At 51.7% G+C, this 11,063-nt stretch overlaps 1 protein-coding gene across 4 annotated transcripts in view; it reads left to right on the forward strand.

Annotated features, from left to right (window-relative positions):
- The window catches only part of Btbd9 (BTB domain containing 9), a 397,758-nt gene extending 387,712 nt beyond the window's left edge, over window positions 1-10,046 (forward strand). For all 4 annotated transcript variants that reach the window (XM_074082279.1, XM_074082277.1, XM_074082278.1 and 1 more), the window contains one exon: window positions 6,753-10,046. In XM_074082279.1, the coding sequence (XP_073938380.1) occupies window positions 6,753-6,947 (195 nt within the window). In that variant the 3' untranslated portion in view covers window positions 6,948-10,046. The remainder of the gene's footprint in view (window positions 1-6,752) is intronic.
- The last annotated feature ends 1,017 nt before the right edge of the window (window positions 10,047-11,063 follow it).

Raw genomic sequence — 11,063 nt, forward strand, 5'->3', positions numbered from 1 at the left:
CCAAGGATTCTGTTGGGAAAAGAGGAAATGTGTCCCAACACTAAGAATATATCGTTATTTCCAACACTGTATATCCTTAGACCTGGTACGTTACAGCAGCAGTAATTCTGAATCCTCAGCTGGCCTGGGAGAAAATACCCACAGACTTGGACAGGTAGGTGCCCAGAGCCATGGAGCAGTGATCAGCCTGTGAGGCTGATCTCAGTCAGGTCCCAGTGCCAGCAATAGGCCATCAGGTGGCGTCTCAGTGCAGCGTGAGCTCCTTGAGACAGAAGGCAGTCACAGAGCCCAGGCAGATGAGACTGAGAGCTGTCCAGACAGCTGGGGCCACAAGAGCAGCATTGTAGGGACAGTTGGGAGCCCTGGTCTGGCTTTCTTGATGCCTGTCCAATGAGAAGGGACTTTGGTAAGGCTACATTTATTGAATTGGGGATTCAGGCATCCCAGACACCTGGAGCAAGAACTCATCCCTTTTTTGTTTCTTAGGTTTTGTTTTTGGGGGTGTTTGTTTGTTTAAGTAATTTAAAAGTACTTCTACCACTTTTTGAAAGGGGTTGACTCTCTCTGGAACTGTGATCACACACATATATAAACAACAGCAGTCAGAAATTCCAGGGCTGCCTGAGAAAAGGCTCTTTTTACCAGAATCTTCTAAGTAGGAGAGTTCCAGTTATCTATGGACATGAGAAAGTAACATTAGAAGTGAAAAAACTATTGCCAAATGTAAACACTACCACCTGGAGTTTACTTCCACACCTAGTAGGGGTAAATGCCAAATAAATGTATTTAAATGTCTCATCACCCCTAACAACACTGAAATATTGTTTCAATTGTTCACAGTTTGGCAATGTCTTTGTGAAATGATTCCTTAACTGAAAAAAATGTGTGGGCTACTCTGATGCACATATAAATATGGGCTTCTAAAAAGGGATGTTTTGTTGGAAATACTTGGTCTTCCTTTTGAAACAAACAAAAGAAGACTTTCTGTAGTTGGTGTATGACTGGTACCTGCTGCTCTGAGGTGAGCATGAGTGTGGCCACCGTCATCAGCATGGTTAACATCTACTGGGTGCTGGTGGGTGTGAGGCTGCCACCCAGCCTTGTAGAAGAGAAACAGTCTTTAAGGGGTGAACATCAGAACCCATGGCCTTGCATCTGACTTACTGTAGCCTTCAAGAGGTATCTGTTTTATAAAAATATGTAAGTTGAAAGCTTGGATCAGAAATCCTATTTGTATTGGTTGGCATGAAAGTGGTCTGTGGAAATTACTCAGGAGAAACCACAAAAGCAAGGTAGTCATTGATCAACAGTTATTAAATTTTCTCAACTTCTACTACAGTTCCCAGTGAACTCTTAGGCCAACTTGGGAAAATTAGTACAGGCTTCTGCTTCTAAAACCCTTGAAGACATGTCAAGCAAATTGTGCTTAGGGAATCCCTCTAATGAAAGGTGCAGACAGTGGCCAGCTGAGGGGGCCAGGACATTTGCATATATCCTGTCCAGGGTTCACGGAGAAAAAAACACAGCAGGCTATTTCAGACATGTCCAGAATTACAGCTCCCCGAGAGGCGAGGCAAAGTGATAATAAACAGCAGCTACAGAAAGGACGCCGGGTTGTGACTAAGGCTGTGTTGGATTCCTACACACGACTACGTTGCAAATTATCCAGCTCCTCTCGGGACAGATCCAGGGGCGGTTGAAGATGGTTCAGCAAAGGTGCCCCTTTGTGAGCAGCAGCAATCAAATAGGCTAATGGGATACACTACTGCTGAAAAGGGGAAGGGAAAATGATGCGGCTATGGAGTAATGGCTTTGCATAAATCAGAAGTGCAGCTCTGCCCTGTATGCCTCATTCACTCTTGGTCACATCCTTTCCGAGGGGTATTGCAGCCTTGGGAAGGTTCAGAAGAAAGCAATTGAATCATGCCAGCGTCTGCACAGAGAGAAAGCCAAAAGGAGGCCCACAGGTGCCTGGTAGGAAGAGGACATAGACTGTGGCAGGTTGGACAGGGCACCTTTCCAGAACCCCACACCCACATGGTGACAACTGTCCAAGCCATCAGTGCCCTCCTCTATTTGCTGTGAAAATAGCAGAGGCACAATGGCCACCTTCCCTCAGGTGCCTCAGCAAGGGGCAGGAGGCTGCCACAGGCTCAGCCTTGACAGCATAACTACCACCACAAAGGAGCCAGTTTCCCCAGGCAGGCTCACTCTCACCCCACTCAGAGAAGAGAGGACCACCCACAGGCCCATTTGCAAATCTGTAGGTGCCTAGAGTCCCTGGGGAAAAGCCCTGCCCCTGCACATGATGGTGACAGAGGGGCACCAGTACCTCGGTGTTAATTTTGAGTGTCTGCAGTGGTCCAGAACTGGTTGGGTGTTGCTTGCACTATTACTGTTTGGTCGGAGGTGGGTGGGCGTGGATCATCAGCAGAGATGGCTGAGCCAGGCACTGTATACAGAGGGTGACCGGAGCCTGTCTGAGGAAGGCTGCCACCATTAAGTGTCAGGGCCAGACCTGATCTATAAGCCCTCCCTTTGTCCCCTCTGCCCTCCTGTCTGACTTCCACCCCTTCAAGTCTGAGGATATATATGGCATCCTCCCTGGCCTTCCTAACCTCCCCTCCAGGCACACACCCATGACATACACTGCTGACCGAGTGCTGTCAGAAAGTTGGGAGGATAAGGTACTTTGGTGCAGTGGGGAAGGTCCAGGCTTCAGAGACACCCAGCTTGAATTCCAGCTTCCCACTGTGTGCAGAAAATTGAGCAGGCCCTAGTAGTGGACTGCCTCTGTGCCCCCCCATAAGTTCAGAACAGGTGCATGACGAGACCCTGAAAATTAAAAACAGGCAGCAGCAGGGTCCTGAGTATCCCTGGTGCAGCACAGGTGTGGGCAGCTGTGCTGGAGCCCCCAGGGACCCTTCCACATCATCCGAGGCACCACAGCCTGCCTGTCTCTGCCCTGTCCTGAGAGTCTCCATGGTCACCATGGACTCTTGTCTCTCATCACTTTTACTGAGTCTGTTGTCAAATTCTGTGGGGATTTTTTTTCCCCTTTAAAAATAACTCCTTCCCATTGCTTATAAACTGCTGTTTTACCTCAGGGGATTTCCAGGTTTTCAAGGTTTGTCATTTACTTTCTTCCTTTAATAAACACAGTATTTGAATTTGTCACCACAAATGTATTTCATATCTGTTTTGACTTAAGAGATACTAATTTTCAGTAGTCCCCTCTGTCCCAGAGTCTCTAGCTCCTGCCCTGCTCAGCCTGCTGGGGTCTGGATCTGCCTAGGACTCATCCTCTGCCTCCTCACAGCTCCTACCACTCCCACTTCCCACAACCTTTCTCTGTCATCACCCTTTGGCTCCTCACCCTCCGTTGCCTCCACAACAGGTCCTCACTCCCAATCCCTGTCCTTCCTGGCTCAGCTCTACATCTCCTCCCTGGAAGCATGTCCTAACCCATGGCTACCCGTACTGTGCATGTACAGGGCTCCTTGCTTGCCAGTGTGTCTGCAGCCTGGCTGGAGTCTGCAGGATAAGCACATGCAGCCCCTTCCACTGTGCTCACTCATCAGCCTCACACAGCTGGCCATGCCTACCTCATATGTCACGCTTCTGTTCTTCCCTGACCTCTGCCACCCTTAGCCTGTTTGCTCCAGTGCCCACTGCATGCCCTGCCTGTCCTCCACTCCAGGCCTCACCATCTGTGATTCCAGGATCACAGACTGGATCATGGTCCTGAGACACCCCACTTCCTCATGTCTGGTGACTGAACCCAGGCCATCATGCCCTAGCCCAGGGTCACAGGGGAGCTCATACAGGGAAGTATGGCCTAGGACTCCCATGGGCTTCCAGGATCCCCTTAACTCAAAAGGAAGAACCTGCTATGAGCTCTGTGCTGTGGGGAGAGAAATAACTATGACTTCTCTGAAAGAAATATCCACAGAAAAACATGAAACTAGCCAGTTGAGATGCACCGTCAGCAGTGCTGGGCGTGCTGGAACACCACTGTTTGCATTACTATTTGAAACCCATGGTTAGTGATCTCATAGCAGTGCAGTCAGCACCACCCAAGTTAGACGAGAGAGATTGAGGCTGGAAATGGGGATAACAGTGACCAAGGGCAGCCACGAGAGAGCCTATCCCACACTTACGTCCTGGAGAGCGAGTCTTCCCGGGCTTTCTGCAGCACGTGCAGAGCCACCCGGAAATCTTTTCAACTTTTCTCAGCCTAGGATTTTTATTGATCCATTTATTCTTATGCAAGGCCCTGAGCAGAGGAAGGCCAAGAAGCAACCTTTAGTCCTTGAGGGTGATGGGAACTGACAGATCAGTAGTCAGAGGCAAGGATAGGCACCAGGCCTGGGGCGCCAGGGAAGAGCTCATCTGGAACTTCACAGGCCTGAAAAGAGGCTGGCAAAAGCAAAAGGAGAGACTGATTCAATACACGAAGGGGAGAGCTCAGAGGGGGCAGTGAAGAGCAGGACAAATGTAAATCAACTCAGGGATCCATTTCAACCCAGGCTCTGTGGGGCAGCCTCCTGAGGTGTAAACGGACTATAGAACTTGATGGGCGGGATGGAGAGAGTCCAGTGCTGGGAGGGCAGGGCAGTCCAGGGCAGTTTTGGAATCCTTGTTCATGTGCAGCGGGGCTGGGTTATCTTGCCAAGAGAGTGAAACCTTTGTTCAGTTAAAAGACATTTTAGTGATGGGGTGAGGACACTCAGCAGAGCCTGCTGTCCAGTCTCAGGCCTGGAGAGAGGAGTGTTCGTAAAGCAAGAGAGACAAAGGGCTACCTGCCTACAGATGTTTTGCAAAAAGCGTAAAGACTGTGAAGGGTAGATTAATTGTTGCCACTTAGAGGCAGGTTTTCAAATTGGGCCAGCCCAGTTCAGGACCAAGCTGATAGCCCTTATAGTTTTCAAGTCTCCATAAAAGGCCCTCTCATCTGACTGAGGCCTGTCCAGCTGTCCACAGGTGAGTGCCAGCAGATGGGCCCAGAAAGGAGATCTATGTCAGGGAATGGAGGAAGGAGAGAAAAGATCAGGAAGGCAGCACAGGGGTATCCAGGACAGCTGCCACTGAGGGGGGGTAACAAGAAGCATCCAGGCCAGGACAAGGCTGAGCACCCTCTTCAAGGAGAGAAATCAGCCACTGCCTTAACAGAGAGGGCGGACCAGGAAGGTGCACGGTCTCACCTAGTCTTCTTAGTAGAGTTTGTAATGTGAAATTTGAAACGGTGGGTGGAGAAATGAAACAGGGATTTGGAAACAACAGCGATGCAGGGAGTAAGCATGGTATTGGTATTTTCATCATAAGTTCACAGTTGATACTAATTTGTCTTCTCCTCTGTGACCTTGATTCCTCCATGTAAGTACAGGTGTGTGTGCATGCACACACATGCTCATTCTGTGCGCTATGCAGCACATCCTGGGGCTGCCAGGCCCCTTTGCTGCAGGCTCTTCCTGAGCCCCCTGCAATGTCACTGCCTCTGCCCTCTCCTCCTCCACCTGTCCCTCCGCAGGGAGAATGGAGGGTGGCCAGCCAGCCCTGCCCTGTGTCCTGCCATGCCAGGTCCCAGGACCCTTGTCCTCTAACCAAATGTGCCTGTACCCAAGAACAGCTCACAAACTGTGAGCAGATCCAAAGTCCAGCAGCTGCTTGCTGGGAGCAGGCCCCTCAAAGGAAAGGGAGGTGAGGATGCAGTCACCCAGGCAGGCTAGGGAGGGACAGCAGTGTGTCCTATCTGCATGAGCTCAGTATGGCCTGCTGCTCACAGCTGTCCACACAGGCTACAGACACTGACAGGCCTTCTGAGCACATCACGGAGCAGCAGTGGGTACACTTGCACTTCAGCTGTGGCATTTGCATTCAGGTTCAATGACAAGTTGCATTATCCCACTGTTTTCGGAACTTCTCCCTACTCCAAGGCCCTTCTGCATACCATCTGCACAGCACTGACTTGGAGTTCAGTGCTTCCAGTCAGGTAGGCAAGCCCTGCCTGGCTCCCAGCAGGTGCCCTCCTCAGCCTGCTTGCTGGCTCCCCAGGTTGATAAGTTTTGATGCAGGCTGAGTAAGATTGTAGCCTACTGCCTAAGGGGTCTGTTTAGCCTTCCCAGGCCAGAGAGAATTATGCCGCAGGGCCTTGTTGGGAGTAAGCATGGGTTCCCCTCCTGGTGATGCCCTGCCAGCGTCCTTTTTATCTCTATGCCATTCATCCTCCCCACTAAAGTGGATAGTGCAATGGCCGCAGTACATATATTCTCAGAGCTGTGTGGCCATCACCACAGCCCACTCCTGCTGACTTCTAACTAGCCACCACGTGAAGAATAATTAGTTAAGAAGGTAGAAAGTGCCCATTAGAGAAAATAACCTGAAACTGAGTGATGCCCTGAGAGTACTATAGAGCTGTATAGGAATCCATGTTGTGATGTCTGTAACTTTTGGACCATTGGGCCATGTACGTCCTTTTTTTTTGCAGTGTTGCTGGCATTTGAACTCAGGGCCTCCCACATGCTAGGGAAGTGCTCTTCTGCCACTTGAGCCCTGCTTCGAGCCTGGGGCCATTTACTTTAATCCTGATGATCAGCCTAGTTGCTGCCGAGTGTCTCTTTGAGGATGGACGCAGCAAGGAAGACTTCCTCTCTCTCCCCTGGGGTGGGCCCCCAAAGCTGGCCGGACCTTATCTGACTCTTGGCATCTCTGGGGCCCCATCACTCACCAGATCTTTTCCTTTTCACACCCAGGTGTTCCACTGTGTGCACTTCGAGTGTCCAGAGCAGCAGAGCAGCCAGAAGGAAGAAAGCGATGAATCGGGGACAGGGGACACCAGCTTGGCCAGTCAGCAGCTTGACCCTCATGCCCTACGGGCACCTGGTGGCAGCTCACTGCCCCCCAGCCCAGACTCCAACTTTCACTCACCCAGCCGGCAGCACCAATAAAGGAGGCAGTGGTGTGACTTAGGTGGGCCTGTCCTCTGGGCAGGGACCCTTGTGGACTGCCCACCCCCTATTCCCAGGGCGGAGCAGACATGGTTGCAAAAGAACAGGTTTTCTTCCAAGGACAGGGAGAAAGACATTGTTCATCTGTCCAAGTCAGGCTGGTCTCCAGGAGGAGAACATGGATCCTCAGTCTGCATCAAGTCCACCATCCAACCCTACCTCTCTAATCTAACCCAGGCAAAGGAGGAAGTGACAGGCCAAGTTGAAATACCAGAGCATGGACTGGAAGCTTGAGGCGCCCTGTGGTAAATGGGCCTCCACAGTGTGTACCTCTGTGGAGCCACTGTCCTGGCAACTGAGTGGTTTTCCTTCTCTTAGTCACCCTCCAGTTGCTGAGTCATAAGTGTTCCAGGTCCCTCTGAAAATGCTCCAATGGCAAATCACTTTCCCACCCTCCCTCTGCTGCTATAATTTCCCTTCCTTAGCTTTGAACGGTTTTGCATGGGGTGGAGCAGAGCGTCCGCACACACTCCTGAATGAGATGCAGATGCAGCTCATCACGGCACCTGGTCTGACGAGGAAAATCCTTTGAGGAAGTTCAACCAAATACACAATGAGCAAATCAATCTGTGGACCTAGAGTTAATAATCACTCAAATTGCTGAGTTATTAACCTGTCATTTCTGCAATGTACCAGCCTTAATGCTCGGGAGGCTGACAAAAAAGCGGTTGTCATGCCAGCTGCTAGTTTAACGTTCAGTTTGCGTGTAGACAAGCATGTACCAGGTGCCGAACCTGCTCAGACTTGCTGGGCCTCAGCTGCCCTCTGTTTTTGTTTGGCCAGTGATGCGGGCCCCCTCTCATCAGTGCCAGGAGCACAGACATGGGACCCCAGGCCATTCCCTGGCTGCTGTGTTTCCCCATAGCAGCACACAGCTGGATATTGCAAAAGCAGCTCTAAGAAGCTTTCCTCCTAGTCCTCATCACAGAGATCCCATGTGACTATTACAGCTCCTCCACTCCTCCTGTCACTTGCTAGCAACCTCCCTATCAGTGCTGGCCACCCTGGCAACTTGCTTTGGTGCCCATCTGCAGTACGGTTCGTCACACTTCTCCCCGTCTGTTGCTGTTAGCTCCAGCCTGAGTGCCTCTGGCCTGCAGCGAGGCCAGTAGGCAGGCTGTGCAGCGATCCCTGGGTCCTGCATGGCCTAGGAATCTGCTCAGAGGGGGGCCAAGAACTTGATGGGGGGTGGTCTTCCCAGTGTCTAAAGATGCCTTGGTCAGAGTGTAAGCAGAAGGAACAGGTCACTTAGTTGTTTTCCTCTAGGCTAAGATAGTTTGGGGTGAATCATCACACTGAAGTACTGGGCAGCATCAAACTGCACGGCTCTTGGGATGTTCGTCTCTATGTGACACAGGCCAGGCCAGCAGGCAGCAGAAGGTCCAGGGCAGGAAAACTGGTCCTGGGGGAAGAAGTGCCAGTCAACGGTCCGCAGCTCTGATCTCTACCTGCTCATCTGGTGGCCGTGAGACCCACCTCTGGTGCCTGCCTCTCCTGATGTGAGGAGGCTCCCATGACGAATGGCAGGGTGCCCACCATGATTGGAAACCACTCCTCTGTCAGCATCCAGCCCCCAATTGTCAATTACCTGGAAGAGCTCCTGCCCGCTCAACACTTCCTACTTCCTTACCTGGTGTGTTGTCTACCCAGCGTGACAGGGCCACTCAGATCTATTCAAGGGCTTCCATCCAGCCACCTGGAGCCCGCTGCTCCCGTGGGGCAGTGGGGCTAGGCAGGGCTATTCCCACCTGCAGGGCATTCGCCACTCCATGCTGTTTTATCACCTCATTTCCCATCGCAAGAGGCCCCTACAGATCCACACCTGTGGCTTCCTGGCCTCCCCAACTCTCCCAGAATTTTCTTCTGTGGAGGCACCTAGAGTGCTTGCCTGCACTCTAAAGACACCTTGTTATCAGAGAAGTGGGAGTCCACAGTGCCAGCCTCTGGCATTCTGAGGCCAGTCTCATGGCCTGCTCTGCCTCTGGCTGCCCCTTCTCTCCCCGAAGTCCCCAATCCTGTGGGGAGGCCTCACTTGGATGCAGGATCTGGGCCCTTGCCTGATGGGCTTTCTGATTCAGGGAAGAAGGAACTTTCCGAATGTCCATCTGGACCTGCAAGCCACAGTCGAGGGGTGTCATACCAGATATACCTAGGACAGGGCCACATCTTCAGGGAACAGGGATGAGTGAGCAAACCAGAAGGAGTTCCCAGGCATCCTGGAGTTCGTGAGAGTCTGTCTGGCCCCTTGGAAGACCTCTTCCCTGGCACCCAACCGGACCAAAATGGGCCAAAGTCTTGAAGCTAAGAGTGTGGGAGCTGAATGCAAGGACTGATGGTAGTAGACAGGTTGACATGCAACTGTGTGTGGGGGGGGGGGCTCCTGTGTGCCCCAGAACCCCAGCCCAGAAGAGGGTGAATGCTGACTGTGAAGAACCACAGGGTGCCAGGAAGGAGTCACAGTAAGCCATAGCTAGAGGCAGATGGGGGACTGTGGCTCCCCACTCCTGCGCCAGTCCAGGGTGTTCCCTCAGCAGCATGAACACAGCCCCAATGGGACCTATTCAGAGGGGGTGCGGGGAGACGGACACATATGGGACCCATAACCTCTGCCCCACGCTGTGACACTGACTGGGTGGCTCTGCTGACCCACCCAGGTCAGAGGTGTGTTGCTGCCAGAACCCCCGCCCTCACTTTTGATCGTGTCATTTGGAGAGCAGAAAGACATCTTCTTTGGGGCTTTGGGAAGAAGCCTTCAGAGTCACCTGGGGCCACTCCTGAAGGCCCCAGTGGGGACGCTGAGCAGGGCAGGTGTGTGCTATTGTGGAAACCTCTCTCGTGCCATTTTCCTCTATTCTCAGTACTTTTCTGGTTTTAGGTAGAAGTGTGAGCGATGGTGGATTGGGACTGTTCTCAGTCGCGCTTTAAAATGTCACTTTTTTAATATTATTAAACAAAACATCCATTCCTGACAAATACAAGTGTTTTATTCCTAAAAGAAAATAAAGAAAAGAAAAGAAATTGTTTTTAGTAAGAGCGGAATGCGTTTGTTAGACTGATTCCTTGGCCAAAAAAAATGAGTTTTGAATTGTGTAAAAAATTGCTCAGTAGTTACAATGTCACCCCAATTGTCAGACTGCTGTGCGCACAGCGCCGGCCCAGTCAACTTCCCCTTCTTTTTAATTTAGAAGACAACAAAATTGTAATCACTTAGCCCTTCCAGAGCTGAGAGGGAAAGGAGGTGTAATCTACAATAAAAACGGAGTGTTCCCGACCGGCCACTCAGTCACAGATGGGGCGTCCTCACTGCACTCCTCCATTAAGATTGCTCCCTCTGGACAGGAAAGAAAGGGGACAGAGGAAAAGGAAATGGGATTTGTCACCTTCCCAGCATTTTCTTCATTGGCGTTTGGTTTTCCTGTTACTCTTGTGTGGTGACCGGTGCCTCTGAGTGGTCTGAGGCGGCGGGCACTCAGTGGCAGTGGCGGTGCTGTGGCAGGCAGGTCATGCTCCGTTTCTTTTTGTTTATCCTGACAACAGCTCCAGCAGGAGTGCGGTGCTCATTAGTGGCCCGAGGCATTTACAATGCATTTGGGGTTCTGTGCCCCTTGGCTTGTTTATAACGTTAAATTTAGAAGCCTCCTGGTGCCCCGGTTTGCTCAGGACTTTCTGCGAGAGGCAGGAGTGGCACTGCCAACATACAGGGCCCACTCCTCAGCTGACCATCCTGGATCATCCTAGGTGCAGGCAATCAGAGGTCCTGGTCAGTAGCGAGAAGGGAAGTGGGGAGAGGTTTTGCTTGCAGCTGTGGCAGCCGGGGGAAACTGAGGCTGGGGGAGGATGGTGGCTTTTGGGCGGGCCTCAGGCCCTGGCTTCCTCAGGTGGTGAAGGGGTCTTGTCCTAGCTCTTGGCTGCACCTCCCTGACACTCTGAGGGTGCAGTACGAACTGCACCATGCAGCCAGGACTTCCTGCCAGGGTAACGCAGGGGAGGGGACAGGTGCATAGAGTCCAGAGGAGCCCCCACCTGCTTGAAAATCATTGCTGTCACTTATAGCAC

Source organism: Castor canadensis, chromosome 8 (assembly GCF_047511655.1).
Source record: "Castor canadensis chromosome 8, mCasCan1.hap1v2, whole genome shotgun sequence".
NCBI lineage: Eukaryota > Metazoa > Chordata > Mammalia > Rodentia > Castoridae > Castor > Castor canadensis.